Source organism: Pagrus major, chromosome 6 (assembly GCF_040436345.1).
Source record: "Pagrus major chromosome 6, Pma_NU_1.0".
Lineage (NCBI taxonomy): Eukaryota > Metazoa > Chordata > Actinopteri > Spariformes > Sparidae > Pagrus > Pagrus major.
In genome coordinates, this window is record NC_133220.1 from 3,808,853 (window position 1) to 3,833,458 (window position 24,606).

At 40.5% G+C, this 24,606-nt stretch overlaps 3 protein-coding genes across 3 annotated transcripts; all 3 read right to left on the bottom strand.

Moving 5' to 3' along the window:
- Nucleotides 1–3,986: 3,986 nt before the first annotated feature.
- Nucleotides 3,987–9,274, bottom strand: LOC140997454 (deoxyribonuclease-1-like). Its single transcript, XM_073467371.1, has 10 exons — nucleotides 9,216–9,274; nucleotides 8,441–8,547; nucleotides 7,945–8,039; nucleotides 7,139–7,225; nucleotides 6,589–6,701; nucleotides 6,404–6,516; nucleotides 5,041–5,195; nucleotides 4,870–4,966; nucleotides 4,650–4,785; nucleotides 3,987–4,511 (listed from the first exon to the last, which is right to left on the bottom strand). The coding sequence occupies exons 2-10, from the start codon at nucleotides 8,519–8,521 to the stop codon at nucleotides 4,384–4,386; spliced, it is 1,005 nt and encodes a 334-aa protein (XP_073323472.1). The 5' UTR covers nucleotides 8,522–8,547; nucleotides 9,216–9,274; the 3' UTR covers nucleotides 3,987–4,383.
- A 1,953-nt stretch (nucleotides 9,275–11,227) lies between these two features.
- LOC140997455 (deoxyribonuclease-1-like) lies at nucleotides 11,228–18,034 on the bottom strand. The gene is made up of 10 exons (XM_073467372.1): nucleotides 17,966–18,034; nucleotides 16,943–17,028; nucleotides 13,872–13,966; nucleotides 13,599–13,685; nucleotides 13,348–13,451; nucleotides 13,153–13,265; nucleotides 12,629–12,783; nucleotides 12,092–12,188; nucleotides 11,895–11,991; nucleotides 11,228–11,391 (listed from the first exon to the last, which is right to left on the bottom strand). The coding sequence occupies exons 2-9, from the start codon at nucleotides 17,021–17,023 to the stop codon at nucleotides 11,938–11,940; spliced, it is 786 nt and encodes a 261-aa protein (XP_073323473.1). The 5' UTR covers nucleotides 17,024–17,028; nucleotides 17,966–18,034; the 3' UTR covers nucleotides 11,228–11,391; nucleotides 11,895–11,937.
- A 1,595-nt stretch (nucleotides 18,035–19,629) lies between these two features.
- On the bottom strand, nucleotides 19,630–24,432 carry sec13 (SEC13 homolog, nuclear pore and COPII coat complex component). Its single transcript, XM_073468726.1, has 9 exons — nucleotides 24,292–24,432; nucleotides 24,038–24,082; nucleotides 23,344–23,459; nucleotides 22,752–22,903; nucleotides 22,496–22,629; nucleotides 22,188–22,321; nucleotides 21,397–21,517; nucleotides 20,782–20,928; nucleotides 19,630–20,619 (listed from the first exon to the last, which is right to left on the bottom strand). Exons 1-9 carry the CDS (start codon nucleotides 24,292–24,294, stop codon nucleotides 20,509–20,511), a joined length of 963 nt encoding a protein of 320 aa, XP_073324827.1. The 5' UTR covers nucleotides 24,295–24,432; the 3' UTR covers nucleotides 19,630–20,508.
- Between the last annotated feature and the right edge of the window lie 174 nt (nucleotides 24,433–24,606).

Here is a 24,606-nt window from a genome sequence, read left to right on the forward strand (position 1 = left end):
TTTGGAAGTAGATGGGTGCAGTTCGCTTGACGGCCTTGAAGGCCAGCACCATGGTCTTGAATCTGATGCCGGCCACAACAGGAAGCCAGTGGAGGTCACAGCGGAGGAGGGGGGTCACATGGGAGATTTTGGGTATATTGAAAACGAGGCACGCTGCAGCGTTCTGGATACGTTGCAACGGTTTAGTCGCAGAGGCTGGGAGTCCAGACAAGAGCGGGTTGCAGTAGTCGAGGCGGGAGATGACCAGCCATTGAACCAGGAGTTGCGTCGCTTCCTTTGTGAGGAAAGACCGGATCCTGCAGATGTTGTAGAGGGCAAATCTGCAGGATCGGGCCACCGCGGAGATGTTGGGGGTGCAGGGTAGTCCGTCGTCGAGGATTACACCCAGGTTCCTCGCAGTCGATGAAGGCGATACCGTGACGTCCTCAACAGTGACTGACAGGTCCATGTGAGGGCAGTCTTTCCCCCGGGATGAAGAGGGGTTCAGTTTTACTAAGGTTGAGCTTGAGATGATGGGCAGTTGTCCAAGCGGAGATGTCTGCCAGACATTCTGAGATGCACAACGTGGGTGTTGGAGGATGGGGGAAAGGAGAGGAACAGCTGGGTGTCGTCAGCATAACAGTGGTAAGAGAATCCATGTGATGCGATTGCAGAGCCTAGTGATCTAGTGTATAGTGAAAACAGAAGCGGTCCTAGTACTGAGCCTTGAGGGACACCAGTTTCCAGGGAGCAGGGTTTGGACAAGGAGCCATTCCACATGACCTGAAAGGTGCGTTCTGTCGGGTATGATGCGAGCCAGGTTGAAGCAGAGTCAGCGATGCCAAGTTTGGCCAAAGTGGAGAGGAGGATTTGGTGGTTGACTTTGTCAAACGCAGAGGATAAGTCGAGGAGGATGAGGACTGACAAGTGGGACGAGGCTCTGGCGGCCCGGAGCGACTCAGTCACTGTGAGGAGGGCCGTCTCAGTGGAGTGAGCAGTCCTGACGCCTGACTGATTAGGGTCAAGGAGGTCGTTTTGCAAAAGGTAGGAGGACAGTTGGTTGTAGACGGCACGTTCCAGGGTTTTAGAGAGAAATGAGAGAAGGGATACAGGTCTGTAGTTTCGGATGTCAGCCGAGTCTAGAGCGGGTTTCTTTAGGAGTGGCTTTACTGTAGCTGTTTTGAAAGGAGCTGGAAAGGAGAGCTGGTAAACCCAACAGTGAGACTCCAAAGGGCAAAACTGCTCTTTACCTCTGCCCACACTGCCCTCAGTTAACACACACCTTCCCACAGTGGGCAGGCATGAGCATGTTGGAACCACTGAGCAGCATTTATGAGAACCATTACAATAAAATAGATACTTTTTTATTGGTTTACTTTCAATCCTTATCTTCTTACAGTGAAACCACGAGGTATTGTATGCAGGAGACGGGTTTCTGGGAATATAGCAGCCTTCTCAAACAGGAACTGACTCACACTCACCCACACACACAAGGTCTATTGACAAGAGCTGGCCATGTGTGCACGCACATACCAGCAAAGTATGTGTGAATTTGTTGGAAATACAATTAAAAGAATAGTTCACTCAAACAAAACAAAAACTCAGTCATCATCTCCTCCCTAGTGCTGATGTAAAGTCAGGTGAAGTTTCATAGTCCACAAAACATTTCTGGAGCTTCACAGTAAAACTCTCCTCAACAACTGAAGTAGCTGGAGACTTGTTTTAAAACGGAAAAGCAACAGAAATATAAACTCCATTAAAACTTTGCCGAATTAGCTGTTAGTAGTTCCTGTTTACAGTGAACCTGTTGATGAACAGACAACTATCAGTGGATTACTTTGAGACTGAAGGAAACTTTAAAACAGGAGATTTCTCAGGCAAGTTCTGCACATGTAAGAAGCGTCTGTTTTCAGGATTTGTCAGCAAATTTATGGAGTCATTATCTCCCCCAGTTCAGCTTGATGATGTTTTATATCGAGTGTCCAATGTAAAACATTTGACTGCAGTTTTCAAACTGATATTTTCTATATTTAGCTAATTTTCTTCACATCTGGGACATAAATTGTTAAAAAATGTTTATATGTAAAAAAAAAAGTTAAGCGTTAAATCTAAATGTTAGATTTTGATTTAACATTTAACTTTTTTTCATCAAACATGTTGAATCTAAATGTTACAGCCAGGTGACCCATTTAGACTAACAAATCCAACAATTATGCCTCAGATTTGAGGAAAATGAGCTAAATGTGAAGAAAATGAGCTAAATATTGAAAATATATCAGTGAGAAAACTGCAATCACATTTTTTACATTTGGTTTTATGTCCCAGAAAACCTCTGTTTAGTGTTCGCTCCTTTTTAATACACATAAGTGTTTTCAATGCAAATGAGTTATTAACTGATGTATTTTATGTCGTGGAACAAAACATAAAAATCTCTTGAGCTCATGTGTTAACCACAGACGATGTTTCAGGTATTTAACCCAAAGCCCACTGACTTTGAGAAGAGGGGACGAAACATGCAAAAATTGATTATTACGATTTATGACTAAACTTATTTCTGGGTTTAAAGACTCATTCCTGCAGCACTATGTGGAGGCTGTTTAACAGGGAAGACAACAACTCCCAAGTTCCCACGCTGCTTCACAACACCGTCAAACTAAGTCTTTATCTCACTGGTTAGATTGAGAGATTCCTCGTGGCAGAAGTTAATACTGTGTGTTTAAACTCAGTACAGTTGAACACATTGATGCAAAATGTTGGTAAACCCAACAGTGAGACTCCAAAGGGCAAAACTGCTCTTTACCTCAGTTTACCTCAGTTAACACACACCTTCCCACAGTGGGCAGACGTGAGCATGTTCGAACCACTGAGCAGCATTTATGAGTTTAATTACTATATAATATATACTTTTTTATTGTTTTACTGTCAATCCTTATCTTCTTGCAGTGAAACCACAAGGGCATGTTTGCAGGGGATCGGTTTCTGGGAATATAGCAGCCTTCTCAAACAGGAACTCACACACACACACACACACACACACTCACACACACACACACACACACACACACACATGGCCTATTGCCAAGAGCCGGCCCTGTGTGCATGCACATACCAGCAATGACACAGCCCCAACCAGCTGAGCCACCAGGGCACCCTGTAATTCACCTTTTTATTGAGCAGGAGTCAAAACTTTTCACAGTGCCCTTAGTCAAAAACTCAGATCTGTGCCAAACAGGAAATATCAGGAAAGCAAAGTTCAATAGTAGAGTGCAGCACACACCCACACACACACCCACACACAGGATCTAATTTCACTGAGGTTCCTTTCAGCTTTTCATTTAAAAATCCAAACAAACACACTCAGACACCTCACCCACATTTTCCTCGGAAATATGAGTCACGTAATCGCTGATGTGTTGCAACAGTCAGGTCTGAGGAGAAAGAAAACAGTGACTTCAGGTGCAGGTTAGAGCTGGAGCCTCTCACCATCACAACCCCTCCTCTGCAGCCTGAATGCAGCCAGATCTTATCACCTCCAGGTACACGAGCCAAATCTTATCACCTCCAGGTACACGAGCCAGATCTTATCACCTCCAGGTAAATGAGCCAAATCTTACCACCTCCAGGTAAATGAGCCAAATCTTACCACCTCCAGGTAAACAAGCCAAATCTTACCACCTCCAGGTACACGAGCCAAATCTTATCACCTCCAGGTAAACGAGCCAAATCTTATCACCTCCAGGTAAATGAGCCAAATCTTATCACCTCCAGGTAAACGAGCCAAATCTTATCACCTCCAGGTAAATGAGCCAAATCTTATCACCTCCAGGTACACGAGCCAAATCTTACCACCTCCAGGTAAATGAGCCAAATCTTATCATCTCCAGGTAAACGAGCCAAATCTTATCACCTCCAGGTACACAAGGTGTGACAGTTCAGGTAAAGAGGGAACAGCTGACACACCGACATAACAATTACAATTGAACCAATTGAAGTCATGAACCATGAATTATTATATTATTTATTTTATTTTTTTCAAATTTTGGCCATATCTTACAAATTGCTCCTTTAAAAGCCGGTCATGTAAATAAATGTGTGTTAAAGAAAAGGTCTTAGCAGTATTCTGGTTGATGTTGCCTTTTAAAGCTGGTTTCTGTAAACTTTATTTATTATTATTATTACATGTATTCTTTAGATACATCCGGCTGGAGGAGTATTGTCCCGGTTGACAATGCCAATAAAGTGCAATCAAAAAGAGGTCGTTTGGACTTTCAGGTGTCAAAATAAATCACCTGTGCTGAGCAGTAGCAGATTTAAATGATCATATTTTTAGGCAGTTATTTCTGGCTGTAACTCTGATAACAATTCTTTAAAGTTGTTAATTGATGTAAGATCTTTAAAGTCTGTTCATTGATCGTCCAAACGTCTTCTCTTGGCCGGTGTGTCTGATGACAGTCCTCTCTTCCTTTTAGGTGCCATCTTCTTCTTCTTCTTCTTCTGTAATCCCGTTGGCTTGACCTTCTTCTTCTGTGGTCCTGTTAGTGTTTAATTGACATGAACAGGACAAAACTGAAATGTGCAGGTTCACATTTTTACTATCTTTTTTTCAGATAGTAAAACATAAATACAGTACATGCAGTATGTATCACTGATGTCAATAAAACAAAAGATACCTGTCGTCTGAGCTTGTCTGTTTGACGTTGTCCTCTCTGCTTGAGGCAGAGCCGTCCTCCTTCGAGTCGGTGCTTTGTGTTTCTGATCAGTCTTCAGCTCGACCTCCACAGGATAGTGGTCACTGATACTCAGAGTCTTGGAAATGAAATACAGTCATATTTTGAATTATGTTCTCTTTTTAAAAACACATTAAACAGTTGATGATAACGAGCTTCTTACTTCCTCATCAGTCAGCTTGAACTCTCTCTGGAAGTTGAAAGACTTGGCCGAGCCGGGGACGATGGCGTTCAGCATGGTCTGTCCGTACACCACGATCCTGTCGGTAGAAGCTGCATCATGATCTTTAGAAACAATTAAACAAGACAAAACACAGATTGAGATGTGTCTCACCTGTCGTAGGTGTGGTCGTTGAAGTTACTAGATGTGGTATCGACATCGTCCTCTATCAGCCAGTGGTAGTGAGCGGAGCAGATGCGGATCTTTTCCTTCTTCTTCTTGGAGAGATAACGTCCGTCTGCATTAAAGTCCCCCAGAATCATGATTTTCTGAGGAACAAAGAACACAACACAAAATAATTAACAGTCATGCACGTTTTTTTAAGGGAGTCTGGTCGCTTCGTCCATGAGCGACAGAGAAGTAGCCAATAATGGTTACTGATTAACAGCCCAGCACACCTGTTTCCTTTTCCCTGAGGACAGCAGGTATCTGTTTCATCTGTAGTGCATCAGTCATGTCCTTAATTCATTCAGTGCATTTTTATGTGCTTTCAGTTGTAAAGACATTATTCAAAAATTAAATGAAAGAGTGCCCTACAACGTGCACAGTCTCTGCCTCTTTATCACACTCAGACTTTCATACTGTATTTGCATTCAGATATGAAACAGCCATAAAGTGACAGGAGGCTGAATAAACAGTGTCTGGAGTTGAAACGTGTCCAGGAAGGAAAGAAAACATCTCTGAGTAACTAAAGTTAAAAAATACAAAAATAGCTCATTGCAAATGACCAAACATCAGTGTTCTGCCTTCTCCTGCTCTATTTCCTTTCCTTTTTTTTCTTTTTGTTTTTCAACTCACATAATATCAAAATCAACATGTAAGTAACTAAAATCAGCATAGAGTCAGTTAATATGACTGCCAGCTGCAACTGCTAACAGTAGCAGCAGCTGGTGGTTACTCTGGTTATATGCTGCCCCCTACTGGTTTGGAGTATTAAATCAAATGGTGGCTGACATATTGCACTTTTAAGACAATGTTTGCTGTTGTGTTGGAGAAACTGCAACATTTTGTGACACCAGAAGTTAAAAATGTTTCTGTTGTCCATTGAAATGTGTTTACAAACCTGTTTATCTGGAAGATGCATCATAAAAATGGTGTAACAGAAGGAAAAACAAGTGTAACAAAGTCAAACTAACAGCCTCGTCGCTATATGTGCTATATCACATTTACATGACGTGTATATGAGCTGACATCAATGTCAGCAGGTGGAGGGGTTGGTGGAATGAAACCACTGGATATTTTCTAGCAGATCACAGGACAATTTCAAGCTGTGTTTGCGCAACAGAACCAGATATTTTAAATTACACTGTGATTTTTTAAAAGTGATTTTTGTGTCTAAACCTAACCAGAACGTAAGCACAGCAATGTTAAAACATAAAATTAAAAAAACTGAACAAAAAGAAAAGTTCCAGCACATCTGTGCAGAAACGCACACTGCCAACATTTATTCTGGTGATTGTGTCGCTTTCAGACCTACATTAGTTTTCCACTTCTTCCTGATGGCATCGACCACGTCATGCAGCTCGTCCAGCTCCTTCTGCGAGTCCTCGGGCTTCGTGTGGACTGGGATCAGAACCAGGTCTTTCACAACTGTAATACACAGAACCATAAACACATGCGGACACATTCAGACATAAATCAACAGAAACACTCAGCACAGACCTGTAGTTGGACAGCTGAAGCGCAGGATGAAGGGCTCTCTGGCGAAGACGTCCACATCTCCAACTTGATTGTCTTCATACTGATGACAAGCCTCCAGTGTCACCTCGTCCTTTCTGGGACACACACACACACACACACACACACACACACACACACACACACACACACACACACACATAAACACACACACACACACATAAACACACACTTGTAATAAATCAATGACGTGTTTGTAGGCACGCTACATGAGCAGGCCCCGAGAAAGAATAAGTTTGATCATAATAATAATGGTCGTAATTGCTTCCACTGATGTCACTCACTGGCTAAATTGCATTGTGGGTTATGTAGGCGGCAGGCTTTGGAATAAAAAGGTGATATCTGTGGTTCTGCTGTATCGATCCAGTGTTGTTAGACCAGTGGACTGCTTTTCAAAACCTGGAGCCTTCATTACCCACAATGCACTTTACCCATTGATTTACCCATTCATAACAGCTTTAATTTCAGAGTGATCCTTTATTTGAGGGCTGACGGTGAATCTGGACTCTCCTACCTGTAGAAACAAACAAACTGCTCCTTGTAGGTGTCTCGTCCCAGCTGATTGCTGGCGATCATGGAGTAGGGACGGGTTCGGTTCCAGCTGAGGGAAACAGAAACAACACAAAAAGGAGATTATTACTTTTAAACAGACAGAGAGGGAGGCTGAATGGGGAGAAAAGGCGTGTTAGTGTCTCGTATCTGCAGAGATTTTCTTATTTTCCCACTTTGTTGCTGCTCGGGACGCTTTACCAACCCAACATGTGGCTATTTGACGTCCTGGGAATGAGACTCAACAATCAACTATCTTTGTGGTGCGTTCAGGAACAGCTGGGACAAATCCTACTGACTCTACCTTTAACTTTAATAGTCTTTGAATTATATTAATATGACGTGAGCTTCAGTAGCTTTGACCACAAATGTCCTTCAGAGGGAGACTTTTTACTCTGATACTCTGAGTACATGTCAGAGCCTGTACTCTATTACTTTTACTGGAGTAAAGAAGTTGAATCAGTACTTCTACTTTTACCAGAGTCTGCTTTTACACAAGTATCTGAACTTCTACTGGAGGAGAGGACGTGTGGACTTTTCTCTGTCAGGGACATGAATATATGCACAAAATTTCATGACAATCAGTTGAATATTTGCCGAGATATTTCAGTCTGGACCAGAGTGGTGGTCTGTCAAACTGACACCGACATCCCCAGAGGCTTTTTTTGAAAAATGTTCCTTACCAGAAAAATGGACATTATTGGTTGTTTTAGTGTTTTACATGTAAGAAAAATAACTCCTCTCTATTTGCTTCATGTGCAGAGAAGTCACCTGCTGCTGTTGAGCTCTTGATGTAACTTCTCCATGGCCTTACCGCTCTTATCGATCACCTCGAGTATGACCACCACACTGTACCGAGACATGATCTGGAACAAACACAGTCAAAGCAGCTTGCCGTTTGAATGTGCACATATCATACTGTGTACATACATGTTAATAATCAGCCCAGGATAAAATGTTGGTGCCGACAAAAACCTGATATGTTTGGTGGGAATTCGGCACATCTGCAGTCATGTTTTTTGGAAACCAAACTGTGTATTTTAAGCCAAAACTTGATGTTTTCTGAACTCTAAGCGAGTGGATTTTGAGACTAAACATAACCAGACTGAGTGTAAAGTGATGCCACAAAATAAAAAATGAAAATAGAACATAAAGAAACTTTTCAACATATCTGTGGTTTGCAGAAAAGTGCATTGCCAACATGTTTTCTGTGATTGGGTCGTTTATCGTCATTAATATTCAGATTATGTTATTATTAAGGAGTTACCTTGGTGAGGGAGCGGACCACAGTCTTGTCCGTGACTTTTTTCCAGCCCAGGTTCTTGACATTGAAGGCTGCAATCTTCATTGTGACTTGTGTTCAAAGTGTTGAAACTGTGGAGGAAGAAAAAAAAGGGAAGAAGCTGAGACAGATGAAGTGTGGGAAAGTGAGATGTTAACGCTGCGGTTGGTTTTGCTGAGAATGAGAACGTCAGCTGTCTTTTACACCACAACTTCCACACTGTAATGTAGGTGACACTTTGAATTTTATGGCTATTTGTATGGTGGTAATGCATCATATTCTATAAGATAGTGACATGTAAAGTAAATAGAGTAAAAAATACAGTATTTACCTCTGAAGTGTAGAGGAGTTAAATTAAAAAGTAGTTAACAATGGAAAATAAAAGTACTGAGCTACTTTCTACCACTAAACTTATCTTTTTTCCCTTTTACACATTATAATTGAAGTCAGTTGCACTCTCTTTTATTCTTTCTCCTACAACTTAATTGCACATCACAATGCTCAGCTTCTCTCTCTGACAACAACAATGTTAATTTCAAACAACGTTATGTTATAAAACTGAGTTGTGGACGTTTGCTGCTCTGGTGCAACGTCAGCAGCAATTTTCTAGTTTCATTTTGAAGTCTTTAAAATAAAACTGAAAATGTATTTCATTTTAAAATATATCAGCTTTCTGTAAGAGTGTCAGTTCTAGTGCTCTCTACAAGAGTTTTTAGTTCACAATAGTAGAAAACATTAAACAAACAGAAGAATAACTCACTAGTCCAGTTGAAAGAAGCTTAATATAAAGTTGCTCCTGTATCAGCAGACCGACTGAACGACTGTGAACCTCTGAGCGACAGGAAGTCACTCTGCTGGTCACAAAGCCAGTTCACACACATGCATGCAAACCACCCAACAGCTCCTGTTATCAGAAAGTGTTTCCTGTCTGTACGTCCTGCCGAGCATTTAACCACAAACATCACAGTCACTCACACGCTGAGTGGAAAAGACTTGAAGAGAAATTTAAATGTTCTTTCATCAAGAAAATATCTGAAAGAGAGTTGAGAGGATCAGTGTGTCGTTAGTTTAGCTTTAATCTGACACTCCAGATGGTTTAGTTACACAGAACCATCTGATAAAACTGTTTGGAAAAGGGCGGGCACTTTAAATAAATGTTTGGCAGATAATTGGACGAGCCATGTGTCTATCACAGGCTAACCAATCAGATCAATAGCAGGAGAGCACTACCACCAGTGGTACTCTTCTTTGCTCCTCTTTCAATTAAATAAACTCTCCACTTCTGATATAACTGATGCTAATAGCAGCTACGCTAACATCTGGAGGAGCCGCCATTGTTTTCTGTCACTTCTCTCTGTTGGTTCAATAGTTGTGTGTTTGACCAACACATAGCTGGAAGTCTGGAAAGACGGATTTGCAAGATCACACAATCACGATCATGATCCAGCTGCCTCGCAAGGTAAACTTAGCTTAGCATAAATACTAGAATCCAATCGATGGTTGTGTATAAAGGCTGAGAGAGGGGAAACATGCTTCAGAGATGAGAGCCACACGTGCAAGTCAAAAGTTTTAACCTTCAAGTCTCAAGCAAGTCCCAAGTTCCTGTGGTGAGGATCGAGCTAGTCGAGTACCTGCTACAAGTCAAGTCAAGGTAGCTGGTGACCTCCACGCATAGTTTAACTGGTTTTATGGGCCTGAAATCGATTCAAAGCAAGTCCAAGATATCTTAGACTTAATGCTTTCTAGATAACATTTGATGAGCTGTTAGATAAAATGACACATTCATGTACCTGTGGTGGTGTGGGGGAAGTAGGTCGTGTCACTGATGTGACCTCTACGGAGGCCGGGAGGTGACATGGATGTGTCTTTTTGTTTTTTTTTAAGTCGTTTTGTGTACACGTGCACATGATGCCCTCACGCTCCAGCTCGATCAGTCGGCTCTCGCATGTCCACTGCATTTTGGAGCTTCAGGAGGAAGATTGAAGGAAGTTGTGTGAGAGTCTCGTGGAAAAGTGAAGGTCTTTTAATAAATGTACGTTTTCTGTCACAATTGTCACATGGATATGATACTATATGCACTTACATCCATTGTTAATCGTTCGTCCTGATGAGCAGAAGTCACTGCTGCAACATTATTTCATAAATGAATCATTACCAAACTACTGTTACCTTGACAACGTGTCCATCAACATGGCTGTCAGAATGGCTAATACCACCTTCACCGGGACTCAATCAAAATACCTACATGTGCCTTATACTGTTACACAATAATAATACACCTTATTAACTTCAGTGGAGTGATTATTAATACACTGTTCTACCAAAAGATGGATGATGACCTCAGACCTTCCTGCAGCAACGCCTGGTTTCAGAGGTAATTCATGTTTTAATAAAACAGACGTGCAGGTTCGTAATTCTAGTTTTAAAAAAACCACATCCTTGTCCCTTCCAGGACCCCGTAGACCTCTCCTACTGCTGTTCTCCTCTTTTGTCATAACCTACAAATATATACAAAAATGCAAATATTTTACATTGTATATTTTGTTTATTATTGTAACTCAAGCAAGTTTCAAGGCCTCAAATTTGCGACTGGAGTCAGACTCGAGTCATGTGACACTGCTGTGTCTGCATTTGATTTTCATTAAACAAGACAACAAGGACGAGGTTGTATTTTAGTTTTACTTGTGTTATATTAAGTCATTTTTGTGGACTTCCTCACTCTCCGACTCTCCTGGATGTTACTGATTTTTCTGGTTTACAACAAACGTCTGGTCAGTTTTTGTCATTTTAATGCAGAAATGATACATGTTATATCTTTAATGCAGAAACAACAGAGAGCTTTTCATAATAAAGAAACCACAAAAATACTCGTTGCGTTACGAGTGACTATTAGGGTTATACTGCGGCCCTCCAGACATCCTTCTTCTTCTGACTCCCTGTCAGAGATTAATTCACAGAAAGACACAAACAAAACAGAAAATTCAGTTCAGACAGAAGAAGATATGAAGAGAAGCAGAAACATCAGTCAACATCTGACATCAGCATCCATCATTATGATCTTACTTGTTGTATTTTCAGGACTTTGGCGACACCTAGTGTCAAAAAAGACGCTGTGGCTGAGAGACAACATGTCTCATGAACGAGCCATAAGGCACCATTAGTGGCTGATTAGTCTAATTTCTGGGGGACAGAGTTGATCACAGATGTCACTTATTTTCACCAGGATGGTTAAATGTTTCTAACAAACAATAAAAACATTCAATAAGAATATTTTTTAAAGATGTTATAATCACAAAACAAAGAACATTCAAACAGATGAAGGGACCTAAAGCACCAAAAACCCCTCAATACATTTTGTGTTGATGAGTATTCAGTTCTGGTTTGTGTTTCCCACATGGTGCAGGTAAAAAAATATATATTAATGATGTCAGTAAAATACCTTTACTCTTCGTTGGTTGTCTTCTGGGCTCATTAGTCTGATGTTATCTCTCGTTCAGCTCCACCTCCACAGGGTAGTGGTCACTGATCTGTTGAGTCTGGAAGAAAAACAAGTCAAAGAAAGTTTTTTAACTTAATTGTATGAAAGTTTTCGAACTGATCTCCGTCCGACTCCTTCATGCTAAACGTCAGTCTCACCTCTTCATCGGAGAGACTGTACTCTCTCTGGAAGTTGAAAGGTTGAGCTGAGTCGGGCACAACAGCGTCATACATGTCTTCTCCATACACCACAATCCTGTTGGCAGGAAATGGCAACAACATGAATAAATGTTTTCTAACTTTGACTCTCACTTTACCAGTAGTGGTATGTAGCCATGCACATGTGATGGTTTTGGTTTACATTTTAAAATCTTTGTCTGAGATATCTGACTCCACACCGGGGACGAGCACCACATTTTGCTTGTTGTTTTCACAATATTGACAAAGTAACTGCAGGATGTTCACAGTGAGCTCTGTGGATGAACCGGCCCTGTTTGGGACTTTCTCATCCACAACAGTTCCAGTTAGCAGCTGTGAAAAAAGCTCAGCTCAAAGCTCTTTAAAAGTCCAGTGTGAAGGATGTTGTGACATCTAGTGGTGAGACTGCAGATTGAAACCAAGTTAATACCTCACAGGGAGCAACTTTAGCAACAGACACTATTTCATCAAGTTACGTCAAACAACATGTAAAGTTACCTGTCGTAGGTGTGGTCATTATTGTTGCTGCTTGTCGTGTCGGCATCATCGTCAATCAGCCAACAGTAGGGTGGGGAGAATATGGAGACCTTTTCCTTCTTCTTCTTGGAGAGGTAACGTCCATCTGCATTAAAGTCCCCCAAAATCATGATGTTCTGCAACAAAAAATCTGCAAATCTTCAAAACATCATCAGTAAGAACAAACTAAACACAACGACAAACTGTGTTGAAGTCCTCCAGAGTCACACTGAAAATAAACTGGGCATCACACAATCTATATAATCCATGCAGAGGTACGATGAAGACACTCTTCTGGATCTCAGTATGAACCTGATCTGCTGTAGAGCCTCTGTTACTCATGGCAGCAGTCGTACATCCAGTGGTCGCAATGGAAACATTACAAACTTACTCTCTACCATATACAGTAAGTGTCACATATGTGCAGTGGTAAAGAAATTGATCAAACATCCTCATATAATAATAATTATTATTACCATACGTTTCATTTATTATACACCACCTACATCAGTCCTCAGGTTGCTTCTCACAGCTTTTACCACATCATCCAGAGCGCTCAGCTCGGTCTCTGCAGAGTCTGGTTTGGTGTGGACGGGGATCAGGACCAGCTTCTTCACAACTGGGACAACAAATACAACCAGTAAGATACATCTTACTAACTAATGCATAACCCCCCTTCGTTACCACACACACACATTTACCTGTATTTGGAAAACTGAAGTGCACAAGAAAGGGCTCTCTGGCGAGGTGGTCGGCATATCCTTCATCCCACTGGTAGGATTTGATCACCTTCACCTCATCCACTCTGAGCAGACACAAACAAACACACACACACACTTTCAAATGTTTTACTAAATTCACAGAGTTAGATTACCTTTGTTAAAAGTACTGACACTGTGATGAGCACATACGGTACTTGATTTACATTAAGAGTCAGTAATTCTCTTCGTACCTGTAGAAGAAGACAAACTTCTCCTTGTGGGAGCTTCGTCCCAGAGGTTCACTGCACTTCATGGCATACGGATGTCTTTTGTTACTTCTGTCAAAAGACACAAACAACTGGAAATCAGTTTTTATCCGCCCATCGAAGAAAAATTGTTAAACACAGTGATAATAATTTAGATTTATGTTAAAGTGCGAATACATTTGGATGAGTTTAAACATTTTTTTTTCTTGCATTGTGAGAATTGGCTGATGTGTATTCGTCCATGTGCAGACAACGCACCCGAAGTCATTCAGTTCTGTGAGGAACTTGTCCATGGCCTTGCCACTTTTATCCACCACCTCCAGCACCACCACCAAGCTGTACCGAGACACAATCTGCAACAGACATAAAGCAAGAGTGGTGAACGTGGTTGAAAGAGCAACTTGAATAAGGCATATCAGTACAGGTGTTATTATTAACATTTAAATGCTTTTGCTTTATTCCAGTGTGCCAGTAAGTCATTGACAATTTGTTCTTTTCAACATTAAAAGGTCATTTTTAAAAAGGGTAAAGCGCCAGAAGAATGTTCTTCATATAGACCCATATCAGTTTTGAACCTAGACATGAAGCTTTTAGCAAAAGTCCTAGCCCTGCGTTTGGAGAAAATCCTCCCCAATATCATAACTAATGATCAGACTGGGTTCATTCGGGGGAGATACTCTTCTCATAATGTAAGAAGATTGATCAATATCATTCAGCACTCCTCAATGTACAGCTCCGAGGCTTTGGTTGTTTCTCTTGACGCAGAAAAGGCGTTTGATAGGCTGGAATGGCCTTACCTCTTCTCCACACTTAATAAATTTGGTTTGGGGGACGATTTTGTAAAATGGATCCAGATCTTATATACTTCACCTCTATCAGCTGTAATTACTAATGGGCTCAGGTCTAGTAATTTTAGTATTGAACGAGGCACCAGGCAGGGTTGCCCCTTGAGCCCACTTTTGTTTGCCTTGGCTATGGAGCCTCTAGCTGCAGTTATAAGACAGGATGTCAGCATACCAGGAATCACCTTAAATGGCCAACAGCACAAAATTTCTCTGTATGCCGACGACGTTTTAATCTACCTCAACTCCCCAAGACAGTCAATTCCCAAATTGATAGAGTTAATTAATAAATATGGCTCCTTTTCTGGATATAAAATAAATTTTTCTAAGAGTGAGGCCATGGCACTAGGCAACTCACAATTGTTAGATCCAAACATCTCGCAACCATTTCGCTGGTCTCCAGCTGGCTTTTCCTATTTGGGTATTAAAGTCTCTCCATGCCTAAAAGATCTTTACATGCTTAATTTTACCCCCCTCCTACGTACCATAAAACATGACCTTGATAGGTGGTGTGGCCTACCCCTATCTTTGCTAGGCCGTATCCATCTGATCAAAATGAACATTCTCCCACGTCTCTTGTATTTCTTTCAAATGCTCCCAGTTATATTGTCAAGGAAAATTCTTGCACAGCTAAACAGTTCTATCATATCATTTATTTGGTGCAAAAAAAGACCTAGGCTAAGATACAGTTTTCTTAGTCTGCCTGCCAAACGTGGTGGCTTAGCAGCTCCGTCATTTTCATTGTACCAATTGGCCGCACAGTTTAAATATCTTGTGGAATGGTTCATACAGGACCCTAACTCTACTTGGCTCAGTTGTGAATCAGCCTCTTTAGATAGAATCCCCCTGCGCAACCTGTTATATATTTCCCCAGAAAAAGTATCGTTATTGATAAATGACAATTTGGTTTTAAAGAATATGTTAAATATTTGGAGGCAGGTCAGGAAATTAGAAGGGTACAATAATTGTTTTTCGTTATTAACCCCTCTTCATGATAACCCAGACTTCCCACCTGGCCTTCGGGCTGGTCTCGCTGATTGGAGCCGCAGAGGCATCAAAGTAGTTAGGGACATGGTTCAGGGTGGCTCGATCCTCTCATTTCAGCAAGTTAAAAACAAGTTTGGTGTCACCAATGGTGACTTTCTTAAATATCTGCAGGTTCGGAATTTTATCCTGTCCAAGTCAAAGGTGTTCTCTGGGGGACTTGCCATCTCTCCTATAGAGACTCTATTGGTGGATAATTTACAGCTTAAATTCTTTACCAAACGGCTTTATGGCATACTGTGCGGCTTCAAGGAGGACAACTCCTATAAAGTGAAAGGCAAATGGGAATCTGACCTAGGTACTACAATAGAACCGGAGGACTGGGATGCCCTGTGTAACCAGCCAACCAATGTCTTAGCATCTAATTCAGCCTGGGAGAGGCAATTCAAGATCTTACATCGACTATATATTACTCCTGAGGTCAGACACAGAATGAATCCTGCCATATCAGATCTTTGTACTAAATGTCAGTCTGCTGTTGGCTCATTTTTTCATTGTTTGTGGAGCTGCCCCCATGTCCAGCAGTTTTGGATCATAATTGCTCAACAGCTTGATAAGATCTTTAAGCGCCCTTTACATCTGGGCGCCAGGACTTGTTTGCTGGGTCTGACTGCTGAGTTACCTGCCGATCTTCGTAACACAAAACTATTGCATATTCTGTTACACTGTGCCCGGAAGTGTATTCTACTCACGTGGATCACTGATAAAGCCCCAACCCTAAATCAGTGGTTGTGTACAGTGACAAACATCATCCCTTTTGAAGCCTATTCTACAGCCTTAAAGGACAAACCCTTCACATTCTACAGGATTTGGGACTCTTTCTTTGACTACTTGGGAGCTGCTAAAGCCCAGAGGATGAAATCAGGACTGATGGATTTGGCCTGGAGGGGGGGTGGGAAATAGCATCACCTGTCTTGTTGATGATGCGTATATACGGCATCCCAGATGTAGAGCCCGCTTTCCACTACATGCTCCCTGAAACTCTTGTTTTATTTATTTATTTATTTTTGCCTTTTTGTTAGTTTGTCCGTTTCTTATTTGATTTTAATGTTGGTCTCATTTCTTATTGTTTTTAGTTGCCTGTTTTTGCCTTGTATTGTTTCGGTGGTGTACTTGTCCGTTTCTGTCTTTTATGTGCTTTGTAAAACTTGTTCAATAAAAATATGTTGGAAAAAAAAAAAAAAAAGGTCATTTTTGCAGAAACTGAGTGTAAAATTCTGAACAGAGGTCTCGTTTCTGTGATGAACATACAGAGAAAATGTGGCCATCATGTGTTTAGGATACGTAACAGACATAGCTCTTTTCACACAATGTGAGCATCACAAAAATATGGTCATATGTTTTTTTTTTTACTCATTTTGTGATTTACTTTATTTCAAAATAAATTGAATCATTACACACTGAACATAAGATATTTTACCACAGTCCAGCACAGTGAGTTACCTTGATCAGTTGTGTCCGCACAAAGTTATTGTTGACCTTTTTCCATCCAAAGTTCTTCACATTGAAGGCTGCGATCTTCATTTTGACTAAGAAAAAAAATAATAATTAGATTATTTCAGAGGTTTGGTTGCTGGTGCAGGTCAGAAGATCAACAGAGTAACAGAAATTCAGGCTCTTGGAAGCATATTGTTTTAAGTGGTGGACCAACTATCAGACTGACAATGGAGCCACGCTGTTGCATCACTGCAACAACCAAAATCAAACCAAACCTAACAAACCACAATCATTGATGAGTGGGAAAGTGTGAGAGAGAAGAAGAAGAGAGTAGGACAGCAGGCAAAAGAGAGGAAACGAAACAGAAAGAACACATCTGACAATTTCAGCTGCACTTCGACTCCGACAGAAGATGGTTGTCTTTATATCAGTGTATTTCTATTCACTTATGTTTTATTAATTATTATTGAACACTCTAAAACATGGAGAATCCATGTTGTAATATCAAGAAATAAAGGAAAAGGAAATGTAGTTCATGGTGTGAATATACTCGACTATTAGTACAAACTCTGACTCATTTCCTCAATGAAAGTTTTGAGGAACAGACTTCTGCAACTTATTTTTAGATGATTTCTTTTCTCATTCTCATTTTTTTCCCTGCGACTATTATTCATTTATTAATTTGTTTTTTCCTAAATGTATTACCAGAAGATGATTGTGTCTTGTCATCCCATGTGGGATGGCCGAGATATTGGCAGGACACGGACATAAAGATAAACTAACTATGCAGTATAAATGTTCAATGTTCAATTAAAAAAAACTATATTTGAAATCATTTAAAACATTCTCATAAGTTGATAAAATAATGTCTTAATGTCAGTCCAGCACGTTGCCGCCAAAACTGACCTGACATCACATGATCAAAATGTTACAGTTGCACATAAATCTGAAAAATTAACTTATTTCTAACATTGAAAAGTAGAAACCAAACAACAACAACAACAACAACAACAACAGTTAAAACCTCACCTCTCTTGTTGAGATGATTAAAGTCGGATGGTCTAGGATGTCAGAGCGTTGGCACACAGAAGTAACTGAGAGTTTCAGCTGGAAACACTTTGATTAAACTGAGAGAGAAAAACAGGAAGTTTGTCTGCCAGCCAAAATTTTGCCGCGCTTTTACACAGTCCAGTGACTCATGGTAAATTCAGAAGTCAGTGCCAAATGGTGCCGATACGATCTATTCATTTCCATCCTGTCTGTCCCATCAGCAGAGGAGGAAAGTAACTGAGTACATTTACAGAAGATAGTCTGCTGGTTTACACTTCTACTCCACAACTGTTCAGATTAAATCATTGTAGTTTTAATATACTAGTTTTTAAACTAATAAAATGCGTCATAGTCTGCGTGGTTCCCGACCTTTTTGACTTGTGACCTCGTACAAAAAAAGTAGTTTGAGGCCTCTTGTCATGTTTCAGAGCAGCATGTCACCTCAAACTCCTCAGATAGTCTCAGTTAAATAAACTTCATTTTAATTCTGATGATTAAGAGAAATTAATTATCTGACGACCCCTCAGATTTAATCTGGTGACCCTTCGCAGGGCCCTGAACCCTCTGTTGGGAATCTTTACCTGTACGGAAGTTTTTTTTTAAAAACACTCCATCATCACCAGCAGCTACAGGAAAATGCTTCTTTCACATTAATGCATCAACATTAAAATGTCATATAAGATAATAATAATAATAAAAAGTCACAGAGACCAAACTACTTTACTTTTGATACTAAAGCAACATTTTACTTTTGTAGTTTAACTCAAGTAAAACCTGAAGAACCTTCACTTGTTTGTTTTTAGTTGTTTGAACATTCAACAATGAATTTTATCTTAAAAATGTTGATATTAAATCATGTAGCTATGACTGTAAAATACATTTAGTTGAGAAAAAAGTACAACATTTCCCTGAGATATGGAGGAGTACAAAGTGTAAAGGAGAGTGAAATGGAGAGGCTGGAAAATATGCTAAGAAGCTGAAAGATGTTCTGCACAAAAATCAGCCGGACTTCTGAAATATCTAAGATCAAGATAATTAAAGTTGACTTGACTTCAAAACAACTGAAACGTGTCTAATCACAGTGAGATAATAACAGAAGATGAGTGGATTGATTAACTGTCAGAGCTGAAGGTGGAAAGTGATTCATATAAAAAAGGCGGCGAAAAATAAAAGGCGGCTTAATAAGTGCCGGGGTTGGTCAGGGTTGGTTTGGGTTACAGCACATTTCCATGATCTTTCATGACAGGAAGCTCCTCCCTGAATGTTTGAAACAACACAACTGAACCTTCTTTTACTGTATTACAATAGGAACTTTTATTTTCAGATCAACTTTATTGATCCCAGGAGGCAAATTCAGCCGCTCAGCAAAACAAGAAGACTAACAGAGGAAGATAAGAAAAAGATGAGTAATTATAACATATACAGGATGTTACCATGACCAGTGTGCATACATTTGAGATAAATATCATATAATAATATTTCCAGTGTATTTTGTTGCTAATAATTCTGTACTTTTGCTTGATGCCCGACTTTTACAACTAAAAAAAAGTTGCTTATTTTAATGGATACTTTCTTGAAGTAATAATTAAAACAACAGAAATATTGGACAGTGTGTTCGCAGGAATTAAAAAAAGAAACAGAACTCTGTTTTAACGTTATAGTTTAATTACATCAAATATGAAAAACACATCCATAGTTTCTGATCTTCAACTGAAAGAAAAAAAAACAATCAAAAACTGTTTACAATTATGCCTCATTCATGGTTGTCATGGCAACATATTGAGATATTCACTTGTGGTCGCCCCAGCAGTTTAATGGCTGATTAATTAAGGCAGGTTGTGGATTTAACACAAAACATCTTTAGACTTTGTAGCTATTGACAATAAAACTCTTGAGTTGGAAAGAAAATGTAGTCATTGAGTTTATTGAAAAAATCATTTATTTACTGATAATTATTATAATTAAATGAGAAGCAGACAGTCAAATTACTTTTTGCTCTGCTTCGTCTGTGAGAACATCAGGATCTGTCTTCAGCCTGAGCAGTGAAGAGAGATGTTTTATAGTTACACAGCGGAGCTTCCTGCTCAACACAAAGCTTTTTGTATTAACCAGTAAATAAAATAAACGTGAAAGAAAGAACAGGGGGCTGCTGCTTCCCACGATGCTGATCATCCCGGGTGATGGTTGAGTTTTGTTCTCCGCTGGTGGAGGTGGAATGTTTCAGGAGCAGAGCATCATGGGATAAGTTATTGTTGAACCAGCGTTTATGTACATGAGAAAACTCTAATGGATGGATGGAAACAAGAAACCGTGGAGTGCAACATGATAAAACATATGTTAAAGTCATGTTTGTGATATCTTTCCTGGACAGATTGTAAAGGTCAAACAAAAGCTCAATCTGCGTGGATGATGTGTTGTTTGTCCGTCATGTTTGTAACTCTTAATTCATCTTTGAAGATCGGGGTCATCTTTGTAGAGTCAGGGGTCATTGTTGTGTGTGTGTGTATGTGTGTGTGTGAGTGTCACTGCTCGCTCTGCTGTGTGTCTGTGATGGTGGACACGGCTCCCTGGCCCTTGCTGACATCGCTGATACAAGCCCACTGACCGTCCATCGACTCCTTCCACAGCGTCACCTACAGAACAAACACATTCACAGCAGTCAGATTGTGTGTTTTGTGATTCTGAGCACAAAAACATCTCTGTTGCATCCATTTTGAGAAGTAAGTAAGGAGTAAATAAAATATCCTGTGTTCTGGTGATTCAGTGTCAGTATTAGTGTATTATAGACACTCTACCTTATTGTCTCCTCCAGAAACAGCCAGAATATTTCCGGTGATAGACCAGCTGACGTGCCAAACAACATCATTGAACTTATGGAGCAGCTTGGCTGTCCAGGTGTTTCCTGCGGGGTCGTCACACGTCCAGATAAACACACGTCCGTCCTAAAAGATGGTTCAAAGGAAAGGGTGACCAAAACATCAAAAATGTATCCGACTAAATTCTTTCCATGCTGACTCATCAGCCGAACAATGCTGAGAATGTTTTATGGGGCTGTGGTGGCCAGTGTTATCCTGTTTATTGTTGTGTGCTGGAGCACAGTTTGAGGGTATTGGCGCCAATGTTACGGACGTTACGGGGGTGGAGCTGGACTCTCTGGTGGTGGTGGCAGAAAGGTGGACGGCATCCAAGTTATGTGTCATCTCGGAGAATGTTTCAACTGATGAATTAATCATGAACTATTTTGATAATCCATAAATCGTTTTGAGTCTTTTTCTTTCAGGGAAAAAAATTTCCAAATTCTGGTTTCAGCTTCTTAAATGTGAATATTTCTGGTTTCTGTCCTTCTCTGTGACAGTGAACTGAATATATTTAGGTTGTGGACAAAACAAGAAACTTCTAATCAATCTCACCTGGGAGCAGCTGGCGATGGTGCTGGTGGGTAGACCGATAGATGGAGCCCAGCCGACGTCTCTCACCCAATCACTGTGAGCCTCCAGCTTCTGGTCCTCCTTCCACTGACCATCTTCCTCTCTGAAGGTGGAAAGAAACAATCAGTGACAGTTCAGCCATAAACCATCAGATCCCTTAGCCTTTATTTGACAGAAAACTTACTTCCTTGACAAGAGAACTCCAACAATGTCTGACTCATGATGGAGAGCTTAAAAAAGGACGAAAATCTATGCAACAAGATATGTTTCTTTTTTATTCCATGAAGTCTTCCTCGTCAAACATGGCACCTTCATTACCCACAATGTAATCTGACTACAGACCAAAGGCTTTATACAATTTTTTTTCACATATATAGTATCGTTGTAGTATATGTATAGTATAGTAGTGGAAACTGATTTTGATGTAAAAATTTGTGCAGTTAACTTTGAGGTTCTGTTGCCACTCAACCTCAGAAAAATAATTATATTTATTTAGTTATTTCTGCATGTAAATGTACTTACCTAAATGCCTTAATTTCCGTAATTTTTCAAGGATTTGTATTAAGTTCATATTTTGTTTGTTTGTTATAAAGACTTTAACACAACCAGAATTCTGTAAATGCCATGAAAACAAATGCTACTCTAACAGTGTGGCTGAATATGCTTTACAGATCATTAATCTTCTCTGCTCCCTATTTTCTCCATCTCAAGTCACAAAACACCAGACAGAAAAACATGTGATGCCACAGAAAGTCTGTGAAACAAGAACTTACTTCCAGAGTTTGACGAGGTTGTCGCAGCCCCCGGAGACGAAGCGCTTGACGTAGTTCGGTTTCTGTCCTGACGGCTGATCGATCAGGCTGCCTGGAACGACGGCAGGAGCCCAACTGACTGCGTTACAGCCGATCTGCAGGAAAATTACAACTGAATTAATAAACGTGACACAATATACTCTTGAAGGAAATGCAACACAATAACAAACTGTAGACACACAGCTTGAGGGAGTAAAGACCAGTCTGGAGAAACAGAGTAAAATAAAGATATAAACTCATAATCGACTCAGAGCTGCTCTCAGACTTACAGTGTGTGCGTTGCTGATCTTCTTGACGTCCCACTGCTGATCCCCAGTAAATGTGAGAAGGGAAATAGCTCCATCTGAGCTGCCGCAAGCCAGGATCAGACCAAAGTCATAGGGACCCCAGCAGACAGAGTTCACTGTAGACAAACATAAAACAAGAGCAAAGTCTTAAGAAAGTGATCACAAACTGATGTCGCTCTCAGAGGAGACACAGAAAAGAACTTGTTGGATGTTATTTAACACACAGAGATCGACTGACCTGATGACTCGTGTCCGGTGTATTCATACATCTTGTCCCAGGATCCATTCTCCTCCTTCCAGATGATGACTTTACGGTCGTAGGAGCAGGACGCCAGAATGTTGCCGAACATCGGGTGAGCCCACGCTACCTGCCACACGGGACCCTCGTGGCTACACAAACATAGAGACCCACGTTTAGTTCATAATGCTCAGAGTGAAGAAAATATTTCAAACAAATATGCCAACAATATGCTTTCAGTGTTAGCACAGAATAAATATCTCAGGAAATGTAGTTTTAAAAACTTTGTACTGCAAGTTTTACATCATTTTTTACTAATTTTTAAAATGTATAACCTGACAAAATAATTGATAGTGTATTGAAAAGAATCATAATTTACCAATACTTTTCAAGTGACAGCAGTTAATTGATGTTCAATGGGCATTATGTTACAATGTCACAACGCGTTGGGTGTTGTCATGAGTCAGTAGCATTACAGGTCAGAACCAACATGGCTGAGACAGAGACAGAGTTTAAATCAAACTCCTGACGTCTGTATGCTGCTGCATAGCCTTTATTCTATTGGACTAGTGGAGCTACAACAGTATTTTACCCTCTGAGGTCTGCGACCAGTATCTGTCCTCCATTTCTGACATCGAAGATCTTCACAGTGCGGTCAGAGGAACAGGTGGCGAGTCGAGTACCGTAGTAATCCATCTGGGCATCGTGCTAAAACAGACAGACATCAAGACATGATGTGAGACAATAATCTCCCACTTTACCTTCTCATATTTTCATCAAGGCTGACGATATCAAAAGCACAATTAACACAGGGATCTTTCACTGGCAGAGGACAGTTCTTAAGTATATATACGATGAACTGTTGAATATCTCCTACCCACAGTTTATTTTTCATTAACCAACCTCTACATCAATCAGAGATCTACAGTGTACTGTGTTGAAGTATATGTTTATAAGGTTGTTTCCTAAAATGTGGCACACTCACCCCAACCAGACAGTGTCAGTACATCACAATACACCAGCAGCCACCGTGTCAGCTGTGACTGCCGGTGTTGTGCAAGCTTTTCCCTTTACCTTAACCTGAACCCACCCTTACTCTAATAAATCAAAGTAACGGCACGTTACAGTGACGACACTGACAACATGAAGCTAGGGAATACACACATGTCATCTAGATGAATCCTCACGTATTTGCTGTAACAACCTGCAAATCCTGTTTCTTCTGAGAATGCTAACGTTAGCTTTAATGACAAGCTCGGGCTAAATGGAAAAGCAGAACAACTTACGATCATGTCCTCATGAGAGGTGTCCACCGTGTTGATAACGGAAACCTGAAATTGACAAACAATAAAATCTGCATTAATAATGACACATAAATAAGGATAAACACTTCTGCTTCAGGGATTAGCTCTCTGTCATTAGCAAGTCTGCTAACGGGCTAGCTACTTGGGCACGTCAGCAACTAACGGTGAACGTTAAACAGCACAAATGTTAGCGAGCAGCTTCACCTACAGCTTTAATTACGAGTTATCGGACTCACCATGACTGCAGATAAACGAGAAACCCTTCAGAAACGTGTATTCCTTATTTTCTCCTGAATGAATAAACCCGGTTCCTCACTACTCCGACGTGGCAACAAGTTCTCCAGCCGCTTCCCAGAGTCCGGGTCCGACGACACTCTCTACCGGCGGAAACTGTAGTCCCCACATACCAAAGGTTCCACTTACCAAAAACTTTACTGAGCTCGATGGGTTGCAAATTAAATCACATTAATTACCGTAAATGTTTGATAAAGAAAATTAAGACAAAACTGGTAGTATATATACATTTAGAATATAATAATACAACTTTTAAG